Source organism: Marmota marmota, unplaced genomic scaffold (genome assembly GCF_001458135.2).
Source record: "Marmota marmota marmota unplaced genomic scaffold, marMar, whole genome shotgun sequence".
NCBI lineage: Eukaryota > Metazoa > Chordata > Mammalia > Rodentia > Sciuridae > Marmota > Marmota marmota.
This window is the reverse complement of record NW_026000016.1, coordinates 44,556,088-44,583,792: the sequence shown is the minus strand read 5'-3', so window position 1 is coordinate 44,583,792 and position 27,705 is coordinate 44,556,088. Positions and strand designations below refer to the sequence as shown.

The 27,705-nt window shown below is 34.4% G+C and overlaps 1 protein-coding gene across 9 annotated transcripts in view; it reads right to left on the bottom strand.

The window, feature by feature from the left end:
• The window catches only part of Camsap2 (calmodulin regulated spectrin associated protein family member 2), a 90,194-nt gene that overhangs the window by 42,518 nt on the left and 19,971 nt on the right, over window positions 1-27,705 (bottom strand). For 8 of the 9 annotated variants that reach the window (XM_048809604.1, XM_048809602.1, XM_048809603.1 and 5 more), the window contains exon 2: window positions 24,481-24,740. The exons of the other annotated variant lie outside the window; for it this stretch is intronic. In XM_048809604.1, the coding sequence (XP_048665561.1) occupies window positions 24,481-24,740 (260 nt within the window). The remainder of the gene's footprint in view (window positions 1-24,480; window positions 24,741-27,705) is intronic. 9 annotated transcript variants of the gene reach the window in all.

Below are 27,705 nucleotides of genomic sequence, written 5' to 3'. Positions count from 1 at the left end.
AATATGTATGAGAAAGCAGATGCTTTGTCTGAAGCAAAAAACTTCATACCGGCAATCATAAAACTATTGGTAACTCCTACTTACAAAATAATTTATGTGCCAGATGGCGTGTGAAATATTTTATTACTGTATTACCTCTTTCACTTCAAATATTTTTTGAACTAAGACTGATAAGAAGAGACAAAATACACTTTTTATAATCCTCAGAACTCTCAGAAGGAAGTATTGCATTTCAGCTGGGCATGGTAGTACATGCCTGTAGTTCCAGCTACTCAGAAGGCTGAGGCTAAGGATCCCTTGAACTCAGAGTTCTAAACCAGCCTGGACAATGCAGCCAGACCCAGATGCTTAAAAAAAGAAAAAAAAAAACAACACATTTTATACACGAGGAATCTGAAGTTTAAAAATTTAAATAGTTTGTCCAATCCTACGTGCTCTATTGTAATCATGCAGTTAGCAGGAGCTAACTCATTTATTTGCAAAGAAAAAAATATTTTTTGGAAATAATAAACACACATAATAAGTAAGCAACAAAATTAAACACTAATAACTATTTCAAATTAAAATAATATCTTCATATTCTACCTCCTCCATGAAATCTTTTCCAGACTGCAAATCAACATTTGAAAACATTAAAAAGCAAAACGTGGGGCTGGGGATGTGGCTCAAGTGGTAGCACGCTCGTCTGGCATGCGTGCGGCCCGGGTTCAATCCTCAGCACCACATACCAACAAAGATGTTGTGTCTGCCAATAACTAACTAACTAAATAAATAAATACGTTAAAAAAAAAAAAAAAAAACTGCCAGTTAAAAAAAAAAAAAGCAAAACGTGGGCTGGAGATATAGCTCAGTTGGTAGAGTGCTTGCCTTACACGCACAAGGCCCTGGGTTCAATCCTCAGCACCACCAAAAAAAAAAAAAAAACAACCAAAAACATGTTTTTGAGCAAAGACATAGAAAAACATCAAGAGTCATAAAAAAAAACTCATATACTCTTAGGATTCATCTTGGCAATTTGTTCTTAACAGATATATGAAAGGGGGAAAATAGCTATATAAATGAAAATGATCATTATGATATTTTACAACAAAAATAATGTAAACATTCAACCATAATGAGTAATTTATGATCTATTTAGCTATTTTATAATAGGTGAATATATATAATATAATATTGATTGGAAAAAAATAGATATTATGATGATGTTGTATGTACATATATAGGTATAGATACATGGGAAGCAGGAAGGAAAAAGGAATGAATAAAAGTAAAACTTACAAAATAATTTTTTTAGCATGTAAAATATAGACATATAATCTAAAATTTACCTCAAAAATTAGGATAGGATAATAAATACTAAATATAATTAACAACATTTTTAGAACGAACCTCATTTTGCTGATAAATAAACTTTGTAAATTAAAAAATTAATTTTATTATATAATTATTTCCATATGATATTCACTCATTTTAAGATCACTCACTTTTTTTTTTAAACACATGTGCTGAAGCAACTGTTTTTTGGGGGGGGTTTTTGGTTTTTGAGAGAGAGAGAGAGAGAATTTTTTTAATATTTATTTTTTAGTGGACACAATATCTTTGTTTGTATGTGGTGCTGAGGATCAAACCCAGGCCGCACGCATGCCAGGCGAGCACGCTACCACTTGAGCCACATCTCCAGCCCCAAGATCACTTACATTTTATTATGTTTTTCAATACTTAATATACAAGATGGTGGTGAATTGAAAATTATGTATAAGAGAAAGTATATACATAATGGATCTAGAAAAGATCAATATTTTAAAAAACTCAAGGCCAAAATCATTTTGGAGCTATTGACTATAATACACATTTACTTTCTTACTAAAGCAAAGTATTAAGATCAGAATAATAATACCCAACACTGAGTATTATATGCCATGTACTGTGTTCAGCATCTTACTGCTGTCATATACTATTTTCACTATATAAAGTTTTCAGCATGTTAAGTTTTCAGTATTTGTATTAAACTTATTGAATACAAAATAATCCTGAGAGATAAACACTATTTTACCGATGTGGACAGTGTGTAACCAGCTTCAAAGGTTAAACAACTAGGAGGAAATGGGATTCAAACTTAGAAGTCTGGATTCAGAACCCATATCATCTCACATCACACTTGCAAAATTAATCGAAACAGCCTATACCATCACTATCTGTACCACAGTAGGTGGCAACAGCAGCAATAACAGAAGCAACAGTGTATTTTCAGGCCACCAGGTGGCAGAGCAGAACATAACATCTAAAAGCAGCAGTTCAAAGATGGGTTACTGAAGAAAAAGGGAAAGAATGATGGGTTTCAGGACGGAAGGACAGAAGGAAGGATCAGTAAGTAGAATGCCATTAAACTAAAAAGCTTCTGCACTGCAAAGGAAACAATTAAGAGTGTGAAGAGAGAACCTACAGAATGGGAGAAAATCCTGGCTAGCTACTCCTCTGATCGAAGATTAATATTCAGAATATATAAAGAACTAAAAACATTTAACTTCAGAAAAACAACCCAACTGATAAATGGCCAAAAGAACCAAATAGAAACTTCTCAAAAGAAAAAACACTAATGGCCAACAAATAGATGAAAAAAAATGTTTGGTATGTGTTAAATTTTCTATTCTCATACCAACTGTGGAATAATATATCTCTTTTTTTTAACTTGTTTATTTATTTTTATTTGAGCTTTAGAGTTATATATAGTAGCAATTAGGGAAATGCGAATTAAAACTACACTAAGATTTCATCTCACTCCAGTCAGAATGGCAATGACCCAGAATACAAACAACAATAAATACTGACAAGATTGTAGGGGAAAAGATATACTTGTATATTGTTGGTGGGACTGCAGACCAGTACAACTACTCTAGAAAGCAGTATGGAGATTCCTCAAAAAATTAAGAATATAACCATATGATCTAGCTATCCCACTCCTTGGTATTTTCCCAAAAGATCTAAAATTGGCATACTAGAGCACTACAGCCACCTCAGTGTTTACAGCAGCACAATTCACAATAGCTAAATTATGGAATCAACCCAGATACCTGTCAATAAATGAATGGATTAAAAAATTGTGATACACACATACAACACACACACACACACACACACACACACAAAATGGAGTTCTATTCAGCCATTAAAAAAATGACATTATGGCATTTGCTGGTAAATGGCTGGAATTGGAGGACATGATGCTAAGTGAAATAATAAGCAAACTCAGAAACTCAAAGGTGGAATGTTTTTTCTTAGATGCAAAAATGAGAGTAAAATAAAGGAAAGGGGGAGGGAAGGATAAGATAACATAAAAAAAACAATCAAATATAAATTAAAGTGAAAAGAAGTCTTGTAGAATAGAGGAAAGAGAATGGGAGAGGGGAGAGAAGAGTGGAGGTAAAAGAATGAGAGAAAGGGGGATTCATGAACCAAAATCAATTTCCATGCATATATGAATTTGTTGGGATGAACCCAACTACTATATATAACTGTAAAGCTCAAATAAAAATAAATAAATAAGTTAAAAAAGGAGATATATTATTCTATAGTTGGTATGAGAACAGAAAATTTAACACATACCAAAGCAGGTCAGTATAAGGGAGCAAAAAGCATGAACCTTAAAAACAAAGTCAGGAACACTCACTGATCAGCAAATATTTCTTAGACTAACCTATAGGAGGATTATGACACTTTTATTCCAGATGTTAACACAGGACCAAATGGTCTGCTATACCCAAGTGGTTGGTGAATGTGACAGCTCTGGTGAAGAAATTCAAAATACCTCTTTCATGAGATAGAAAATCTTAATAATATGACATCCTTAAACAACTGACCACACAAAGTGTTATTTTATTTGGATTTCCCTGGTTAAATATGTAAAAAAAATATACAGGCAAATGAAAATTATGAGCACTAGAATGTAAGTATCATCATAATGATAGTTGTTAGCTGCTGTTTAACTCAGTCCAAATTTTTAGGAAAAACACAATGGAGCAGTTGGGAGTTCTCTTCAAGCCCTTCAGATATGCATAATAAGTATCTGGTTTATATTTTGTCATTAACATTTAGTGAATTTAATAATCACATTATTCAATGGAGAACTGTTTTAAAGACAATGGTAAATGGAAATATTAAGCTATCTTGCAAACTTAATGTACACAAGAAATAGTACAGCCCAAACGTCTATTGAAATGCAAAGCTCAGACTAATGGAAGATATTACTATTTACTAATCAGATCCATCGACTTTATCCAGACCACATTTAACCTCAGAAGGCAAGTTAAGAATGTTTAAATATGGCTATTGTGGATAGACACATACAACAATCACAAAGTAGTAGCTGAATGAATATAGTAAACAGTAAATAGTTTTAAAGCAGGGGTTCTAAATATGGCTGATCATCAAAAAAAAAAAAAAAAAAAAAAAAAAATCACAAATTCCCTGGCCTCAAACTTCAGAGACTGAGTCATTAAATCCCTTTTGAGAAGCCCAAGAATAGCATACTAATAGGCACCATTGCCTTTAAGAGTGCCTCACATTCTCAAGAGATTAACCTTTCTATAGCACATTTCCAATCATATTACTCTACAGTCAAAAGCCTTCCGTGACTTCCTTCCTGTACCTAAGAAACAAGTTCCAAGTATTTATGTAATATTCAAGTTCAAGATCTTAAAATAATCACTCTTTCCAGGTCTTATTTTTTATTACTCTTTGTAAATCTTATGGTCTGGCAACATAGTTTACTATGGTTAGGACTATACAACCAAAATGCCAGGTTCAATCCTGACTGTAACATACTATGTGATCTTTGGCAAATTCCTAATTTCTCTGTGCATCAATACTCTTATCTGTAAAATGAGGGAACAATAACAGTACAAAACAATTCGTGCCCTAAAAATAATATAACTTGTATAAAAAATTAGGTTAGCGGTTATAAAATTTGTCAGAATCAAAATGAAATGCCATTTTTCTAAAAAGAAAAATTATTAAACTATAGTTCTGTTCATTTTTTCAACTTTTGTATTATCTACCTCGATCCTAAATTATTCTAATTTAATATTTAGCTACAACTCTCCAAATAAGAACAGAAACTACTTTTTCCAAAGCTCTATAAGCTGAAACTGTACATCATGATGTAGGACCTTACAAACAAAGTATTAAAGCCCAGATGGGTTCAATGATGAATTCTAGTAAACATTTAAGAAATAAATCATACCAATTCTCTCTATAATCTCTTTCACAGGCTGAAAGCAGAGGGAATATTTTCTAACTCATTCTATGAGGCTAGCAATACCCTAATATCAAAACCAGAGAAGGACATTAATAAAAAAGAAATGTACAGCTCACTATCTCTTATAAACATAGATGCAAAAAGCCTCAACAAACAACAACAAAAAAGTTAGAAAAACAAATTCAACAATACACCAAGACCAAGTGGAATTTTCCCCCAATATATAAGATTATCTCAGTATTTGAAAATCAATTAATGTAATCTATCACATGGACTAAAAAAAAAAAAAAATCACATGATCATATCAGCATATAGAGAAAAAGCATTTGACAAAATCCAATACCCATTCATAACAAAAACTCTTAGAAAACTAAGAATAGAGGGGAACCTTCTCAACTTGATAAAGCATATCTACAAAAATCTTACAAATAAGATCATACTTAACAGTGAAAAATTAGAAGCTTTTGCAGTAAGATTAGGAATAAGGTAAGGAGGTCACCTTTTACCACACCTTTTCAACATCATACTAGATAGAAGTCCAGCCAATGCAATAAGAAAGGAAAAGGAAATTAAAGGTATACAAAGGAAGGAAGAAACAAAACTGTCTTTGTCATAAATATGATCATCTCTGTAGAAAATCTGAAATAATGAATAATAATAATAATAATAATAATAATAAAAACAACTCCTGGAATTAATGTGATTATAGCAAGGTTGCAAGATAGAGTTAACACACAAAAATCAATCACATTCCTATATACTACCAATGAACTCCTGAAAATTTGAAAGACACCAATATAAATCTAACAAAATAGGCACAAGATGTGAGAAAAACTACATTATCATTCTGATAAGCAAAATGAAAGAAGAATTGAATAAATGGAGAAATTCTATGCCCACGGATACAGATTTAATACTGTCAAAGAGTTCAGTTCTTTCCAACTTGATCTACATATTCAAATGTAACCCCAGTCAAATTCCAAAAAATTGTTTTGTGAATATTGACAAATATATCTAAGCTTATACAGAAAGGCAAAAGACTCAGAATTGCAAACACAATGGGCAAAAAGAAGAATACACTTGGGAGAACTAGCCACCTGACTTCAAAACTCATTATAAAACGACCGTAATCAAGGCAGTGTAGTAGTGGCAAAAGAATGGACCAACAGATCGATCAGAATAAAGAGCCAAGAAATAGACTCACATAAATATCTTTGACAAATGATATTTGACAAAAGAGTAAAGGCAATGAGAGCAAAGACAGTTTTTCAATAATGGTGCTGAAACAATTAAACATCTACATGTAAACAAACAAAACAGAAAAGCATAAACACAAACCTTATGCCCTTCACAAAAACTAATTCAAAATTGATCACAGACCTTATACTTCATTATAATAACTTATTTTCATGTTTTCCCCAAACATTATATCAATTAATACTTTTAGGGAATTAATGGAGTTACTAATGAGCCATCAAAGATATGTACGCAGGAAAAAAAAAAACCAATAACCATCAAAATCATAAAACATGGGATTTATGAAAATCCCACTAAAGTAGATGATTATATCTAACAAATCAAGGTTTAATTGTATAACATGTATTTTCTAAATGTCCTACCCATAGTGACCTGGGATAATTTTATTTTTATGATAGTTTATATATGGCAGCCCAGACTTATCCACCACCACTCAACATAATTGCTGCTACTTTATGCCAACAATGTAAAATGATTACTATGTTCTTTCATTTGCAAACCAATATGACATTCCTAGCATATTTTAACCAGTCACATATGTTGTACTCCCAAGTATGTTTGTGTTTTACAGCTTTTCAGATTTGAAAGTTTTCCAGGCATATTTGGTCCTATGCCAAAAGCTGTGCTTCAAATCTCGAAATCAAAAACAAGTTACATAAAATACACTGATATATATTTTATCATATAAAAATAACCGTCAGTAAAAGCTCCAGTTAACATTCAAAAAATTGCCTGAAAGTAGTCTGTCAGCAAATTTATTTCAGCTGGGTGTGTATGTAAAATGTGCCTGACAGCACTAACTTTATCAGAAGAAAAAGAAACAGAATCACTAAGCTTATGACATAATCACTGCTGTTCCCTAATTTGCCTCTACCACCCAGTTAGGCTTCATTTCCCAAACACTGTATAAAAAAAGAACACTGAAGGTCATAATATTCCCCATGGTAACTAGCCATACCAGGTTTTTATAAACTACACAGACAATTTTCAGTTGAAAAATAGCAGCGAGGTTCACAAGAGTTTAACACAGTCATGGCAGATACTCAAACAACATACAAGAAGTAGAAACAATTGTCCGTCAACCTACCAAATGTCTACTAGTCACACATGTCTTTCAACATCACTACTTGTTGGTAAGCATTGCCCATATTAGCATTCAGTGGGGTGGAGCTAAGAAACCAAACTTTACCCAGGCCATCACCTCATAGCCTCTGCAGACACTGGCCAGACCCCACAGCTATCAGAAAAAGTAAAGAATGTGGGAGTTACTTCACTAAGGAGCTGGCAGGAAAACACATGCTTACTTGAAAAGAATTTGAATCTATGAACCAGTGTGCTATACTGGATGTTGTTAGCCACAGAGCAGTTAGATTTTTATTCCCCCAAGTTAAGCAAAAATTGACCTGGTGACATAATTTTCAAGAAATGCTTCTACCTACAGTATAACTATCAAATCTCCATTCTGGTTAATGCTAAGGTGAAGATATATGTAAAGGGATTAAAAAAAAAAAAGACTAATTTTTAACCCTCTCAGTACCAACTTTTACTAGTACCAACTTTTAAAATAACTGCCAAGTACTGCTTACATGAAATATCACCTCTATAATTTTGGTAGGCCACTTTATTTATTATTTTTTCAATATCATTTTTTAATTGTAGATGGACACAATATCTTTACTTATTTATTTTTTTATGTGGTGCTGAGAACTGAACCCAGTTCCTCATACATGCTAGGCGAGCGCTCTACCACTGCAACCCCAGCCTTGGTAGGCCACTTTATATACAAGTCTTTTAAAACACTAATTTGTAATGAATAATTAACTGTTGACATTTTTAAACCTACATTTTAATTGTAGACATTAATAACTCAATAAATAATGCTATTATCTATCAATAATAACGCCATTTAACAAAAGAAAGACTGAAAATATTAGTTTTGATAAAACATCAAACTATCCAAAGAATTTCTGAACCTGTGTCATCTGCATGCAAGGCAAGCACTCTACCAACTGAGCTAATATTCCCAGTCACCCACATCATTTAAATTTTTATAAAAATAGAAATTTCTGTTTTTATTTCAAAACTATGAAAAATATGAGATTATCTTAAAATATCATTTTTCATGGTTTAGATATGAGGTCTCCCTCAAAAGTTCCTATATTAATGCAGGAATATTCAGAGATGAATGATTAAATTATGAGAGAGGTAGCCAAATCAGTTCATTCTAATCTGAATGAACTACCTGGGTGATAACTGTAGACAGGTAGGAGGGACATGACTAGAGGAGGTGAGTCTCTGGGGCTGCCACTGGAAGGGTTCATCTTCCCCAAGACCCATTCCCTTCCCCTTTCTCTGCTTCCTGGCCATGTAGAGTAGAGGAATAATACTCCTTTACCACAACCTTCTGCCATGATATTCTGCCTCACCTTCAGCCTGGAGTAATGGACTTGGCCAACCATGGAATGAACTTCTGAAACCGTGACAAAAAATAAACTTCCTCCTCTAAGTTATTCTTGTCAGGTATTTTGATCACAGCAACAGAAGCTGGGCAACACAATGTTTTATATCATTAAACAGTCAGCTAAAATATTTTCCTAATCTGAGATATAAGACCCAAAAAATGATTAACTATCAAAATGATGGGGGAAGATCAAAGCAAGCATGGTGGCACATGCTTGTAATCCCAGTGGCATAAGAGGCTGAGGCAGGAAGATCACAAGTTCCAGGCCAGCCTCAGTTACTTAGTGAGATGGTGTCTCACAATGAAAAATAAAAAGTAGCTCAGTGGTAGAGCACTCCCAGGTTAAGTCTCTAGTGCCACCAGAAAATAAATAAATATACCAATGTTTAGGACCTCCTAAACATACAGAACAAGAAGATCACGACACTACTCAGAGTTGTTCGATTCTTTATCTTAAAACTAGAGCTGTTCTGCATAGTATTTTCTGTGTTTTACTCAAATATCCATGCCTCTAACAATTCTATTACTTGCCCTCTCTTTTTACCCTAAACATGCCCTCCCTGGGCATCTCAATTTCTATAGTTTCAATAACCACTACCACTCTGCAGATTCCCAAATCCATTTCCAGTCCATACCTCACTGAGCATCTATGTCTGCTGGCATCTCCTGTCCCAAACTGAATGTCTCACCCTTACACGGTACCATGGTCATTTCTCCTACTTCAATTCCTTCTTCTCCTCTTTTTCCTATTTCAGTAAAGGTCACTAAAATATACAGTCTGCTTAGTCTAGGTTATATATTCTAATTATTTCTTTCAAAATGGAACTCTGATCATGTCATTGTTGTGATTAAAAACCCTTTATTGGGGCTGGGGTTGTGGCTCATTGCCTGCCTAGCATGAGCAAGGCCCTGGGTTTGATCCTCAGCTCCACATAAAAATAAATAAAGGTATGGTGTCCAACTACAACTAAAAAATAGATATTAAAAAAAAAACAAAAAACCCTTTAGTGTGGGGAGGTCCTAAACATCCATCAATAAAGAATTAGGCAAATATAAAATATGACATTTTCATACCACAAAATGTTGTGCAGTCTCAAAGTACGATATGAATTTATGTTCATTAATATAAAAAGTTGGTTATGAAATATTTCCAGGTACCTTCCCCACACTTTAGTCCATTGTTTCCCATGGCTTCTCCAGCCCTAACTCTACCTCATGACTGCTGAATTTCAAATTTGCTCAGATTTTGGAGGCAAAAAATCTGACCTCATTCATCATCTTGTGCCTGGAACCATGGCAGAAGCCATAGGTTACCAGCTATTCTTTGGATTTTATGTTCTTGCTTTTGGCCAAATGTAATGAAACCCCAATTAACTTTTATAATTAAAAGATTTCTAAATCCAATGTAATGCAACTGTATGATAAAAGAATTTGAGCAACAACCTAAAATCTAATATAACTGGATTTAGTTCCTAGTCATTCTTGGTATTAATGGATCTATTTATATCTCAAACATGTTTCACTTTTACAAAGTGGTAAAAATTCAGGCGTTATGTATTAAACAATTAATTGTTAAATTTTTTAATTTACTTATTTTTGCAACCAGAAGAAACTTTTTAAAAAGTATCCTCTAGTGACTTCCTTGTACACTGAATCAAATGTGAACATCTTATCGTGGCTTATGGGATTCTACTTGCTTTGGCTATATTCACCACCAACCTGACTACCCTTTTTTTTCAGTTCCTGAAACATACTAAACTCACTCCTACATATCAAGGCTGTTTCTTCTGCCTAGAATGTTATTTTCCTAGATAGTCACATGCTAGTTATAGTTATTAGTATTTAGTTCTTGGTTCAAATGTCAATTCTCTAGACGGGTGATCCCTGATCACCATTCATAAAAATAGCATTTCCATTTTTTTTATAGCCTCTTCCTGGTTTATTTTCTTCATAGCATTTACCATTTTCTGAAATTATCATCAATTAATTGTTTACTAGTGATCTCACTAAATGAGTCAAGTACTTCATATCATTAAATTTTTCATGGTAAATAAATGTGGTCCTTTTTTTTTTTTTTTTTATAAATGTGGTTCTAAAATTTCAAATTCCTGAAAATGTTCCCTCCAGGAAATCCTTAGCAAGACCTTTATCATCCACACATTTATTTATTTTCTGAAATATCTACCAATTTGGTGGCTTTGTATTTATTTCCTCTAACTGGCTCCTCATCATGTTTCAGACCTCTGCTCAAATACATTGTTCTATGTAAGGCTCCCCTTAACCACTCCCAACAAAAAACACATAATTCCTTCAGATGAATCAGTCATATTATTCTATTTTTTTTTTCATAGTTCTCATCCTCTCTAAAGTTATTTTGTTACTTGTTTGTTTACCACAAACTAACATTTTCAGCTTAGGAAAACAATAATCAGTACTCTCATAGAACATCAAAAGAACTTCCTGAAAAGAGAGGCCCTTGGGACAACTTTGTAACACCTCACTTTGTAATAAAGGTCACTGTAACAGTCTATTCAATCACACAAGACAGATTCAGAAAGAATCTGAACAAAGATTTTTTTTTCCAGTTACAGAAATACAAGTGTCTGAATACAAAGCAAGCAAACAAATTGAAGTTTTTAAAGTTTATTTTAATGATCATTGATTTTATTAAATCGCCTTACTGACATTAATGAAAAACAATTTGCTAAACTGCTAGAATCTGCTAAACTACAAAAATGGGTCAGTATCATGGGGGTGAGTGGGAGATCAAAATTCTCAATAGACTGGGGGTGTGCATGGCTATGACTTTCCTCTGTTCTACAGCACTGGATTGTAATTTTGCAAATTAGAAAAATATGCCCTTATACTAAACTGTTAAAAACATCTCAATCTATGTTCCAATCCTGTGTGTGTGTGTGTGTGTGTGTGTGTGTGTGTGAGAGAGAGAGAGAGAGAGAGAAAGAGACAGACAGAGGGATGGAGTCAGATACCTAAACTTAAAAACACTGTTAATCTAGAACAAGACAGATCCCAAAACTAGAGATAAATTACCTTATATCGTACCATCTATTTAATTAGAAACCCACACTGAAAGTACAGTTATCCTTTTTCTCTCTTAAAAAATTAAAAGTGCAGCCAGGCACAGTGGTGTATGCCTGTAACCCCAGCGGCTCTGGAGGTTGAGGCAGGAGAATCGCAAGCCAGGCTCAGTTATGGCAAGGCTCTAAGCAATTCAGTGAGATACTATCCCTAAATAAACACAAAATAGGGCTGGGGATGTGGCTCAGTGGTCAAGTGCCCCTGTGTTCAATACCCAGTACTCAAATCAAACAAACAAAAAAACAATTAATAAGGTAACTTGTAATATCTCAATACATGTATACATTGCAGAATTTCTAGTTAACATAGAATGAATTCGTTTTCAGTAATCATAAAAAATTATTGCTGGCACAACAATGATAACAATTCAGCAGACTAACAATGAGGAGCAACACTAAGTCTTTCACTCCCATCTGATATATTTGAGAAAAAAGAAATTAGAGCTGGCAGGTCTATAATATCAGATTACTTTGTAAATACCTTAGTTTTTGCTACTTTAAATGTTCTCTTATGAAAATGAGATTAAAAATAAAAAGGATATAAAACTTTCATTATTCAAAATTAAATCATCTATTTCATAAAGTACAGCAAATTCCCTCATATTTCAGAATCACTAGTTCTAAAAATGGGACAAATTAAAAAGGATATGCAACTCCATCCATTTACCTGCAAATGCCATAAAATATAATGTTAAGTGAAATTAGCCAATCCCAAAAAATCAAATGCTGAATGTTTTCTCTGATATAAGGAGGCTGATTCATAGTGAGGTTGGGAGGGGGAGCATGGGAAGATTAGACAAATTCTAGATAGGGCAAAGGGAAGGGAAGGAAGAGCGGTAAAAAGGGGGGTAAAAAAGATGGTGGAATGAGATGGACATTACTTCATACATCTCTACATGTATGAAGACACAAATGGTGTGAACAGACTTTTTATACAACCAGAGTTATGAAAAATTGTGCTCTAAATGTGTAATATGAATTTTAATGCATTCTGTCATATATAACAAATTAGAATAAAAAATTGTGGGGGGGCTGGGATTGTGGCTCAGCAACAGAGCACTCACTTAGCACATGCGAGGCCCTGGGTTCGATCTTCAGTACCACATAAAAATAAATAAATAAAATAAAGGTATCGTGTCTAACAACAACTAAAAAATAAATAATTTTAAAAAATTTTTAAAAGGATATGCAACTGAAAACATGTTGTATTCAAGTCAAATAAGTTTTTGAACTGGGAAATAATATTAATATAAAAGTGATATTTTAGAAAACTTAAACTAGCAGATGTATACCACAGAGCTTAGAAAAATCGTAAGGAAGCAAGTCCACAAACTCTAGTCCCATAGTACTTTTTAAATGAAGTGATTTGTATATGAAAATACATTTTTTAAAAGAAAAACATAGGTATAGTTAAGTTTCTAGAACTAACACTGTCATTTTACCACTCTCCTCTAAAAAATAAAACAATTTATTTTTAAAACATGGGTTTATAATCCTTGTGGGTAATGTAAAAAACGTCAACTTAGTTGGTGACAAGTCATATTTTTTCCCAAATAGAATAGAAAAAAAAAAAATCAAGTTACAATAATAAGTACTTTTGTTTCTATAATATGTGACTAGATAAACCAGGTGTGGATTTTGCAATAAAATGTATTCTTAACAGGTCACAGTCAAAAGAATTTCAAGAAACAAGACCAGATGATTGTTAGGGTCTCTTTTGACTCTAAAACCATACTTCTATGTCCTCAAAGGGGAAAAAGATCAATGAGTAGATCTTCTTTAATGTTTAGCTATAGTTCTTCTTTTCATGGCAAACAAAAGAAACCAATTCTGTTGAATTAGCTCTGTTAATTTAAGCAATAAGTGCGATTTATTGAGAAGATAATGAAGTAGTTCACATTAGCTAGGGAAGAGCTGAAACACCAAAGCCAGGAAGCACAGAAAGTAAGCAGCAGGAGTTCACAGGCTTTTCCCAAGGGCAATGCCTTCATAAAGTAGTAAGTGTGGTTCCAACCACCATCTATCACTGAGCTGTGATTCTCCCTCTGTTCACTTTGCAAAGTTGAATCACTCTATTTTTGTAAAGCTGTATATTTTTATGTCAGTGGTCATTAAATGAGACCTATTGTCTACATAAGAGTACCTTCGGTAACAAAATAATTCCCTTATCTCTCTCCTATTACCATTCTTAGGATTCCTACCCTGCACCCTTCTGATGGTACTACCCTTCACTGCTATACATCCTCTCACTGTTTGATATCCTAACTTCACACTGATGGGTATAATCTACAAAGACAGGGAAACAAAGGTAGCACAATGTATTTATAGAACAAGCACTGATTTAGAAGTCAGAAATTCATCTGTGTTTTTGTCACTAACCATGATCTCTGTGATCATGAGCTATCATTTCTTCTTTCTATACTTCTTCCAACAGGAACCAAATAAGTAACTATTAAATCCATCTATCCATAAAGTTTCCTACTTGTAAAAGCATATGATAATAATTGCCCTATTTGTCTTCTATGATTGTTACCAAATAATAATATTTTTAAACATTTTATAAGCTACTAATCACTACAGAAATAGCAGGGGGAAGATATTTGTTTGTCGGTTCTTTTTCATTTCTCTGGAAGGTCATATGGTGTAGGGGGGACAATAATGGGCTCTGGGGTCCCCAAATACAAGTTCAAATCCTATGATCATCATTTACTACCTGTTTGGCTATAGGCAAGTTAGCTTACCTTGTGGGGTGAATTATAGGTCAGTTTTCTCACCTATAAGGTAGCAATGCACATTAATAACTAAGCAATGCACATTAATAACTAACATCTGTAAGGTGTTAAATTTTCCTAACAATTTATCACCACAGTTCTGTACCTTCAGTCCTATCCTATTTCACACTTCATCTCTTTCAACCCCACATTCCCACTCACATTAATTCTTTCAAGATCATCTGAAGGGCCAAGATCATCTACTCTATCACTAACATCTAGCTGAGGGCCAATATCAGAGCTGATTAAGTATCTATTGAATATATGAATGTCCATAAATCTTCATGGTAAATACATAATGCAACAAACTAAAAAGACTGGATATTCCACCAAAATCATTTCAATCTCATTTCATTTCTCTGTATATACAATGACCCTTCACTTATATACAAATCAATCTTTTACAACTGTACTAAAATAAAAAGAGATAAACCTAGGATGACACTTAAGAGAGCAGCCTTTATCTTTCTCATTAAAAATAAGAGGTTTAGGGGTTGGGGCTGTAGCTTAGTGTAGAGCGCCTGCCTAACACATGTGAGGCACTGGGTTCGATCCTCAGCACCACATAAAAATAAATAAAAGACACTGTGTCCAAGTACAACTAAAAATATATTTAAAAAAAAATAAGAGGTTTGGGCTAGGGACATGGCTCAAGTGGTAGCGTGCTCACCTGGCATGCGCGAGGCACTGGGTTTGATCCTCAGCACCACATAAAAATTAAAAAAAATAAAGATGTGTCCACCAAAAACTAAAAAATAAATATTAAAAGAAAATTCTCTCTCTCTCTCTCTAACAAAAATAAAAATAAAAAATAAACAAAAATAAGAGGTTTAAGAGTATCAGCTCTAAAAAGCCAGGCACAGCGGCACACACCTGTAATCCCAGCAATTTGGGAGGCTGAGGCAGGAGAATCCCAAGTTCAAAGCCAGCCTCAGCAGATTAGTGAGGCATTTAGCAACTCAGCAAGACCCTGTCTCTATAAAATATTAAAAAAGGGCTGGGGATGTGGCTCAATGGTTAAGCACTCCTGTTTTCAATCCTAGGTATCAAAAAATAAATTTAAAAAAGAATATCAGCTCAATTTGGTGATGAAAATGTTATGTATTTTGGTATCCAACACTATAGCTACTAGCCACAGATAGCTAATAAGCACTTGAAATGTGCTAATGCGACTGAGGAAATGAACTTTTAAATTTTGTTTAACTTTAATGAATTTAATTTTAAATATCCACAAGGCTTGGTAGCTACTGTATAGGACGGTGCAGTCACAGAACACTGGCCTTTCCTCTTGTGTTTCAGATTTAATTCAGTTTGTACTGATACAGAAACCAGAATATCCAAGCTGACGATAATTCTAAAATTCATTAAATGTATACACATTGAGAATGTATTAACTTAGATATTACTGTCTGACTGGTTAAGGTTTTCCAAGAGCTGGTTTCAAATAAATTTATATTCTTTTAGCATACCACACACACAAAAAAATCACCTCAAGTCAGGTGTAGTAGTGCACACCTGTATTCCAGGGACTCTGAGGCAAGAGAATGGCAAGTTCGAGGCCACCCACAGCAACTTTGTAAGGTCCTAAGCAACTTAGCAAGGCCCTATCTCAAATAAAAAGGTTTGGGGATATAGCTCAGTCATAAAGCACCCCGGGTTCAATCCCCTATACTAATAAGAAAGTCATCAGGTCAAGATAAGGAAAAAGAAAAAAAAAAAAAAAAAAGAAAAAGAAAGGGGAGAGAGGATATTAGCTCAAGATTTTAAATCTATAAAGCTGTTTCATTACTTGTTTTGTTTCTTACCTCCAAATAAAATAAGTAAAATAATCAGGGATCCAAAGTATCAAAAGCAACAGAGGGAGCTGGTGTTGTAGCTCAGTGATAGAGCACTTGCCTAGCACGTATGAGGCACTAGGTTTGATTCTCAGCACCATATATAAATAAATAAAATAAAGGTCCATTAACAACTAAAAAAAAAAGCAACAGAGGACAGGTGGTGAACATCCAGACTCTAAGAATTCCAGAGAGTAAAAACCAAAGAGCTTGTTCTTCCTAGTTTCTAGTGGTTAACTACTAATTAATTAATTAGAGTTGGCATAATCGATAAAATATATTTTTGTCAGCCTATTCTAGGATCCCTTCTTCATCTCCCAACTCTAATGAGTCAAAAAGTCATCTCTACCCTACCTACCTACCTTAAAAATGCCTTTCCCACCCACTTCTACATCTCTCCAGCCACTACCTTAACTCAGGCCCTAGGCTATTTCATCAGCCTCCTGAGCAGTAACACCAGAGTAACTCTCTGGAACACCAGTCTAATGACAACCTCTGTAGGGTTTAAACCCTATACCATGCAGCACTTCCCTATCACTTCCAGGATAACATACACCTTTGTCATAGCATAAAAGATCATAGAGGCCCTATCTCCATCTACCATGTGATCTCACTCTCTCTGAGAGCAGTACGCAACTCATCTCAAGCTACAACTAAAGCTCTCACTTTTCCTTGTGTGTCATGCTCTCATGCTCCTCTTAAGATTCCCTTTTACTCCCATATACAATACCTTACAGCACAGCTTTCCTTTCCCTACTTCAATTCCTTCACATCCTTCAAAACTTGTCTTAAGTGTAGGACTGAGCTGGGTGCAGTGGCTCACACCTGTAACCCAGCGACTCAGGAGGCTAAGGCAGGAGGATTCCAAGTTCAAGGCCAGCCTCATCCAACTTAGTGAGGCACTGTCTCTGTTTGGTGTGTGGGAGACTCCCCCTTCTCAGAGAACATCATGGAATCCCTTACCCCCTCCCTCCTCTCCAAAGGGCCCCAAGCCAAGAGCGCCAAATTCAAAGGTTTCCTCCACCAATCCCCACAGGACACAGTGTCCACTCGTTGTTCCTGAGTTACCCCGGCAATTGGCACCCAACATGTCCCCTATGCAACCCTTCTTAAGCCGAAGCTTATAAGCACATGCTGTCTTCTCTCTTCTCTCTCTGCCCTCCTCTTCTTCTCTGCTCTCTTCCTCTTTGTCCTCTTCCTCTTCTTTCTCTTTCTCTCTGCCCTCCTCTCTCCTCTGACTCTCTTTTCTTCTCCTTCAGGCAGCCCCCCAATAAAATCACTTGGTTGAAACTCCGTCTCGGTTGAGTCACTGGCCTTTCGGTCTCAAAATAAAAAACAAAAAGGAGTCAGGCACACGCTTGTAATCCCAGAGACTCCAGAGGCTGAGGCAGGAGAATGGCAAGTTCAAAGCCAGTCTCAGCAAAAGTGAGGCACTAAGTAACTCAGGGAGACCCTGTCTCTAAGTACAAAATAGGGATGTGGCTCAGTAGTTAAGTACTCTGGATTCAATCCCTGGTTGATGTTAGATCAATGGAGGTGGCTGAGGAACAAAGCACCAAGTAACCCATGTGCGCAAAAGAAACACCAATCAGGTGCTGATGGAACTGCCTGTCAATCAGCAGGGTCTACTGGCCAATCCTGGATCTTAGCCAGCACCCCACCACCACCAAAGCCAACAGGACAAGGGAGTCTAAAAACCCCTTTTCCTGACCCAAGCCCTCCCTTCCCGCCCTAAGACAAATAAAAATTCCAGTCCGGTTGAGCCCTGATAGCTTGTCCTCAGACCCACCCTGTTGGTCTGAGGGTCTCCCCCAGGAGTGAAACCTCAATAAAGCCTCCTTCAGCAGCCTTTTAAAATCTGCCTCCTTTTGGTCACTGCTGCCTAACCTTACAGTTACCCCCATCCGCCCCACCAAAAAGAGCAGGACTGAGTTTGGTGCTATCATATTCCTAAATAAAATCTGATGAATTTTTACAATCCCCACTAGAAATTAAGACGTTGGAGGGGCTAGGGATATAGCTCAGTAGGTAGAGTGCTTGTCTTGCATGCACAAGGCCCTGGGTTCAATCCCCAGCACCACATACACACACACACACACACACACACACACACACACACAAAGACACTGGAGAACATGAACTTTATAAAATCACAGGAAACAGTACAAAGGACATTACAGAAGATCCTTAAATAAGCCAAATTAATAAATGGTCTGACTGAATTCAGTTTTATAATATAAAAAGTTTCTGTGAGGCCATCTGATAAAATAAGCACCATTTAACTTGACAATAAACTTAAGAGTTCCAAATAAATAATTATAAATAAACAATGACTCTAACATAATAAACATGGTTGTAAGATATCAAAAGTTAATCTGAATTTGTACAGAGGTATGCTACTAAAAAATAAGGGATGGGACTGTGGCTGTAGCTCAGTGGTTAAGCACTTGTCTAGCATATGTGAGGTACTGAGTTCAATCCTCAGCACCACATAAAAATAAATAAACTAAAGGTATTGTGTCCATCTACAACTAAAATTTAAAAAAAGAAAGAAAAGAAAAAGAAATAATGGAATCCAAGTAGGCTTATGATGAGTGGAAAACAGACAAGTAAGTTCCAGTATTGTACGTAAAGAAAAAACCATGTTTAACAACAGCTGTGAGAATTTAAAATAAATTTTCAAAGACAAATTCTGCTCATAAATTTTAAAAGCAAGGGCTGGGGATGTGGCTCAAGCGGTAGCGCGCTTGCCTGGCATGCGTGCGGCCTGGGTTCGATTCTCAGCACCACATACAAACAAAGATGTTGTGTCTGCCGAAAACTAAAAAATAAATATTACAAAATTTCTCTCTCTCTCTCTCTCTCTCTTTAAAAAAACAATTTTAAAAGCAAGAACTCTTATACAAGAATAACAAGAAATTAATCTCTCAACTCTACTGTAATACTACATTTCTTTAATCCCTGTTCTCTGCAGTAAAATTTTTAATCAGGAAGAAGATTTTTTTTTTTTTTGAGTCTCTACATGAGTAAATTATACTGGGTTCCAACAGATGGTGGAACCATGGAAATCCATAAGAATAGCTGCCAAACAGGACCAATAATGTAGAGAGGTAGAAGTAAAGAAAGGAGGGAAGGGAAAGAAAGGGAAGAGACAGAAAAAAAATAAAAGAAGGGGTAGGGAAGAAGGAAGGGCAAAATGGCAGAAAGAAAGGAAGAAAAGGACAAGTGTTTCTAAGATTATCTTTGTTATCAATATCTTTCGTATGTTCAGCAAAAATAATGCTAACTAGAGGATCACCTTGTACATTTTTAATCATCACAAAACTCAAGTCTATCCAGGCTCTACCTACTGTCTCACCCTCTCTGCTTCACCCTTTATACCTTCATCCTACTTACCATCCTACTGAAACACTACAGTCACTTCCATGTAAATGAAATCAACATAACCTTTAAAATAGGAATAACAGTAAATTGTTTTGCAAAGAAGACTGGGCAAAGTACCCAGAATGCAAACAAACCATCAGGCAGATTTCCAGATAGCACAACATTTCTATTTCCTTCTACTTCATCACTTTCTACCCACCTATTCCTACCTACCTAGGCAAAGGCAAAAATACAATTTCATGGTTAAAAACATAAGACTTATAGTTAAAACAGAATTTTGCCTTCATTACTTACTGTATTTGCTCTGTAACCTTAGTTATGTTCTCAAAGTTTCAGGTTTTTTCATCAACAGAACAGAAACAATACTTTCCTCTTAAATTTGTTCTAAGAATTAAACTACATGAGATAGTGCATAAAGTGTAAGAACATTGCCTAGCATATGGCACACTAAATAAAAAGAGCTTACCAAATAGTCTGAAAAGTAGAAAGGTAAACAAATATATGCAAATCATAAAGATCTAAGAATTAGTAGGATGGTCATAATTTAAGCTGACAGTAAATTAGTTCACAAAATATTTTTGCAAAGTTTTATTTTATACAGGCAGGGAAAAAACCAAAACTAATAACCGGGGCAGAGGAGAGAAACAAAGAATAGTTGTGATAATTTATTCCATGATCCTGTAACCCACAAAAAAAAAGTTAAAAATCCTTAGTTGGAACCCAAAGTCTTTTTATAATCTAACTTGAAATATTTTTTTAGCCTCATCTCACCTTTATACATATATTGCAGCATTTGGTTTCATTTGCTACAAGCCTACAAGCCTACAAGCCTCTCAATTTTCACGTCATTCTGGGTTCCAGTATTTACTCTGATGATAGATAACATGATTTGGGCCAAAACATACTTTTGGTTGAAAAATGTTCATTTGTGATTTTAACGGACACCACTTTTTGCTTTGGTTACTTCTTAGTCATATATTTAATGCTCATTAAAGCATACATTCCTGTTAATTCTCGCAAACTGTAGAGTCATCCCTTTATATCCTGGGGGACTGTTTCAGGACCTCTCATGGATACTAAAATCTTGGGGTTCAAGTCCCTCATATAAAATGGTGTAGTATTTGCATGTAACACATAACTTCCTTACTTTAAATCTTCTCTAGGTCATTTGCACCTTATATAACATAAATGTTACACATAGTTGTATTGTTTAGAAAATAACAACAAGAAAAAAGTCTGTACATATTCAGTACAGACCCAATTTTTACCCCCTAATGATTCCTGGTTGGTTCAACCTACTGATGTGGAATCTCTGAATGCCATGGGCTGACTATATATTTTTTATATTTGTTCTTTATTAACACATTTGTCATATTCATAGGCAGATTACAATTACAATTCTTTCTAGCAATCTCACAGATAACGTTTATGTGCTGAAATAAAATAATAAACATTGTCTTTAAAACACAAGGTCTTAAGATACTTTTTCCAGTTATATAAATATAGAACACATTTTAAAAGCTATAGTTCTCTAAACCAATTGCTGTCCAAAATAGTTTAAAGCTGTACTCTCAAAATCTCTTTAAAAAGCAATGTAATGAAAATATATATTCTCCAACATGAATTCTCATTTTAAAAAAAATTCTCTCCATTCCCACTCCAAAGTTGATAATGAGATCTACTTATTATCAAATTTGCCTAAGTCATACATCTTTCCTCTTTAGAGATGAATTACTAAAATGTACCACAGAAAAGATATATTAAAGCTTCAGAAAGCCATTTATGAGATCCCTGAATTCAATCATTTAAAGAATTCTTCAATGTTTGCTCATTTCCTATGTTTACTTAAAAGCTAATAGCAGGATACCCATTTATCTTTAAAAATATGACTCTCAGAAATATTTAATATACATACAAGGCACTTTAGATAAAAGATTATTTCTATTTGAATTTAAGTTTCTTTTCTGTAAGTTTTTAAATATAAAAATGTTAATAATACAAAAAAGTTAAAAGAGAAAACACCAAATAAAAAAGAAACTTTCATCCCTCCAAGTCCATATTAATCCCACAAGAAACTAAATTTGATAATTTGGCATATATTCATCTAAAAATCACTCTTAGTCAGGTGCAGTATGTGGCACACACCTGTAATCCCAGCAACTTGGGAGACTTAGGCAAGAAGACTACCAAGTTCCAGACCAGTCTAGGCAACCTAGTGAGGTCCTATCTCAAAATAAAAAGTGAAAAGGGCTGGGAATGTAGCTCAATGGTAAAACACCCCCAGGTTCAATCCCTGGTACCACAAATAAATAAATAAATAAATAATAAAAATCACTATCTTAAAATTCATAATTGACTTGGAATCTGTTTTCATTCTATTAAGGTGCCACACTTTATATTAAGACCGATCAAAAAGAAGTAGTACTAATGCTATTTTTTTAAAAAATAAGAATGATACTTTTGCTGCCACCATACATTCCCCCCGCCAAAAAAAGCTGTGAAGCAGAATATACAAATGAAACATGCCAAAATTACTAATTTAATTTATAGATAAAAAGTGGTAGGTGATAGTCAATATACTCAATGCAAATTAAAGAAAATATTTTCTATACTTTCCGAACAGCAAAAACTCTTAAAAAAAAAAAAGTTTCTTAAGGTACAAGCTTTGACTTGTAATCTGAAAAATTTTATCACATGGGTTTTAAGAAAGGGTAACATAGTATTACAATATCAACCAAAATGTCATAGCAATAGAAAAACTTTAAATTGTAACTGAAATTGAAAGTATACAATTAAAATACAGGTCAGCAAATGTTTCATTGCAAAATGTTAAAATGAGCTTGCCAGGTATCATGTTTTCAAGTTCTAACAACCCAAAGTAAAAGTTAGAACCAGAAAAATAGGGAAATAATTTTTTGTATCATTTAAATAACATCCTTTAAACATTATTTAAATATATTTAAAGTTATTAGCATTATTGGTACAGTGTGAAAGAAATATAAGTAATGCAATTAGTAGTCTACCAAACCCATTATCTCTAAATTAATTCTGCACATATCTTCATACTTCACACAAAGAAACTGCACTAGAAAAAAAATGTAAAAGTATGTTGTTTCATTCTTATTCTAAAATATATAACCTAATTTAAAGATAACTAGGTTATAAAATGCTTATCTACTTGTACCTGAAAGAGCAACTACTACTGCTCAAAGTCATTAATGTGCTTTGTAACTATTCACTTGGCCAAGAAGTGGAAGTAATTGGTGGCAGCATTCGACTAGTGGAGTGATTCTGGAGGAGCTAAATGTGACATCAGATAGTATGGTATTCAACATCTTAGTTGAATTTTGCTTGCCTCTGGCAAACAAATACATATATATAAAGTAGGTATACAAAAGTCAGAGAGTAACTATAGTTGAATTTGCAGTCATCAAGGAAAGTTGAAAATCTCATATCTGACAACAAATAGATCAACATTCTCAGTTATCTTAACTGATTCTATTATAAACCCATAACTAATTTCCATTAACTAAATTATTCATGAAGTTCCTCTGGTACATTCCATTCCTCATAAGTATTAAAATAAGTTTAAAAGAAGAAAAAACAGGCAGAAAGCAAAGTAGGTCATCACCTCATTTAGTACTAAATTTGGTAAACTAATATTTGTTCACCATCTTAAATTTCACAATTTTGTAATACAGTCTTCTACGTACACCCTTACCCCTTTTCCCAAGCAAGACTAGTACTCTCACAAAAGATAATACGATTTAATCAAACTGCAAAACCACTTTCTAACAGCATTATTGATCATAATTGTGTTTTGTGAAACCTAAGCTAAAGCAGTTACAATGGTCTAAATAACATACAATAAACTTAAACATTTGGATTAATGTCGTCAGAGACTATCCATGACAAAAGTTCCTGCATGCTGGTCCCAGGCCCGTTTAGAATCCTTCTGCAAGTATTTTCTACCAGAATGAGTTAACAGTTATTAAATAAACTAAAATATCTAACATGCAGAAATTTACCACTTATTCAAACACAAAAATGAACACTTAGAAATTTCAAACTCTTGCCTAATGAAAATAAAGTCAAGGATGCATTTTGCATCTCTTCTAGTTTGTGTTTATGATGGAAAAAACACTTTTTATATTAAATTAAAATTACTTTAAAGAAGCTGGAACTACACAATTTTTTTTCAGATATTAGATGGCACCAAACATTCCAAAATAGTTTGTTAAAATCCTCCTTTGCTTAGAAACAAGATTTACCAAAAAAAAAAAAAAGGATAATTTTTAAACTCTAGGTAGAAATGATAATCAAAAGGCAAAACATACTTCCCACTGTTTTATAGTATCAATTCACATTCAATAGTATGTACTTCAAACTTTAAAATAATCTTGGGCATACAAAAACTCACCATCTGTATGGGTTTCTTGTGGAGATCTCGTTCAGTTACCAATTTTTCCTGGTCAGTGACATAAAGACCTTTCTGTGCTAAAGCCTGGATTACAGCATCATGGCCCAAAAGGGGTTTTGCAGCATCACTCTTGAGAATTAGACTTCCAGCACGACAATACAGTTCAGCTGACAGAAGCAAATTAACAACAGGTGGTTTGATGTGTTCCTGGTCATACTGATCTGTGTAAAATGGTTCTCGAAGTTCCTCTGGCACATTTTCTATAAGATTAAGGGGGGGAAAAAAAATCTCTTACAAGATTTTTATAAGAGAAACACAAAATTTATTTAATAATTATTATTCATCACAGATCTTAAGATTCCCTCTAAAATAATATCCCTTTAACTGAAAAAGTAATTATTTAGACTGTGGCACATCATCTAGAACAAAGAAAGAATTTCCTTTATAGAAGATACTGTTCTAAGAATATTCCAGAAACAGACTATTAAGCAAACAAGGAGAAGTTTTCTAAGTCTAGTGGCTCTGGGGAATGATTCCACATGCAGAATCAAAAGCACAGAAGAAACTATGAAACTCCTAAAAACTAATTTCAGTGAATAACCACACATGCAAGCAGTCAACCAGGACATGCACCACAATAATACTTCAGGAGACTACTAGGCCTTGCTGCTTGAAAGGATAAAATGCTTTGCCTAAAGTTTTATAGCTACAGAATTGCAGAACAGAGACTATCTCTTATTCTGTCCCTCTACCTCAAGGCCTTAGGTCTCTCTCCCGCTTCTTGATTAGCCTGCTAAAGTTATTGAGGAAAAGTTGTAGGCATTATTTAGGAAAGATTCCCTGTTTAAAATCTGGTACTCAATACTGATAGCTATAAAAATCAGAGATAGAAGAAGGGGATTATTTAATAGGAATAAGGAAATTAAGTTTGAAGACAGTAGTAAAATCAGGAAGTAAGGACAGAAGAGATTGCTAAAGAAAAACAAAAAGGATCCAGAAATGAGCAGAGACAGAGGTCAAGATGGAAATCAAAGATGATCAAGAACGGTTTGCCGGGGAAACAGTGATAGCATGAATAGGAAAAAATACATAAAAATTAAAAAAAAAAATAAGAGGCAGAGTCAATTCTGAAAGCAAAACCATACACTCAGTTTTAGACATCTTAAGTTTGAAATGACAGAAAAACTATCCAAGTGGAAATATCCAATAAGCAGCAGGATATATAGGACTCAAGAAAGAGGTCAGAGTGAATGTATTAATTTGGGATTCTGGAGACACCTAAAAATATCCTCATTTAATAATTGAAAACACTTTTCTTCCTTTGTAGCTGCACCACCCAGTAGTGAGCCAGCTTTATACTTCAACTACTTGACTCAGTATTGTGAACTGAAGAATATATGCTGGGACTCACTTAAATTTTAGTATTAGAGGAACTATACAGAAGCTATTGAGTGGAACAATCATAAAAGGGAAATTATTTTAAGCTATTATAAAATGTATAAATAATGGATTTTATTTCCTATATCAATAAAAATCATTAATATAGATGAACTGATAGTTAAACAGTTGCACAAAGAAAAGTCAGTGATTATTATCAGGATTATAAACTTATCTATCATACCTATACACCCACCTAACATTTACTTACTCATTGCTTTCCTACCCATTTTTACACATGATCTTTATAACATTTTGGTGAAATGGGCAACAAATAATAATAAACAGATAAGTAATAGAAATATATACTTGTACTTACAAAGGACTTTCTACATGTGGGCACTGTCCTAAACATGAATTCCGACATTTAATCCTAAACAACCCTTTTACACCCCATTTGACAGATAAGAAACTCAAGAAAGGTTATCTTGCCCAAAAGTAAATGCAGAATTCTAGCTCTAAACCATCTAGCTAAACAGACTCAATAGCATGCAATATCACAAGGATAAAAGACGGAAGGTGGAAGGCGTAGAGCCCAGGGACTATCTTCATTCTATCAAGGCATACCCACAAACTTAAGTTATAAAAGCACAAGGTTTTAAAAAGCCCTAAATACAAGGATAAGGGAAAGGATCCTTAGAAAATCAAGAATATGATAAAAAATAATTTTTCAACCTCCAAAAGAATGTAAAATTCCATATTAAATATTACAAAATAGGTCACTTCAAAAACAGCCTCAGCAAAAAAGCAAGCACTAAGCACACAGTTAGACCCTGTCTCTAAATAAAATACAAAATAGGGCTGGGGATATGGCTTAGTGGTCAAGTGCCCCTGAGTTCAATCCCCAGTACCCGCCCCCCAAAAAAAAGCTCTTCAAAAACTAGGTGTGCTCAAGAGAATCCTTTCAAAATGTCTTCTCATTTCGTCAACATTACTATTTTAAAAAAAACAAATTGGAGCTGCACCATTTTTTAAAAAAAAAATGAAACAGTATACGAAAAAATAAATACACAAAAGCAAAGATAAGGTTTTACTCCTTTCTTAACTTCCAGAACAAAAAGGTTAAGAAATTAATAACTATGAAATGGCTGAGTGAAATATCACTCCTAAAACTGCAAAGAAAAGAAACAAGTTTTTCTTGTATACCAGGATTTAAGCAGAACCTATCCTAATCATGTTATTATAAATCTGACTAGATCCAAGTTTTGAAATTAACATTAATTTGAAATGCTTGAGGTACAGGTAGAGGGAGTAGAAACAGTATTGCTAAAAACAATTTTCTATAAAGCTGAGTTAGGTACTAGTTGCATCCATATCCCAGAAAGTAGTACAGATTTATTTAAAACAATGAAGGGTCAGGAGGTAGAAGGAATGCACTTTGAAAACATCATCACACTAGCTAGGCGGGGTGGTGCATATCTGAAACCCCAGTGACTAGGGAGGCTGAGGCAGAAGGATCCCAAATTGGAGGCCAGTCTGGGCAACTTAGCAAGACCCTGTCTCAAAATAAAAAATAAAAAGTGCTGGGAATGTAGCTGAGCATTAAAGCACTCTTGTTTTCAATTCCCAAGACATGAAAAAAGAAAAAGAAAGAAATACCCTTACCAGGTGGGCACAATGGTGCACACCTGTAATCCCAGTGCTCAGGAGGCAGAGGCAGGAGGATTTCAAGTTCAAAGCCAGCCTCAGCAATTTAGCAAGGTGCTAAGCAATTCATTGAGACCTTGTTTCTAAATAATGTACAAAACAGGACTGCAGATGTGGCTCAGTGGTTGAGTGCCCCTGAGT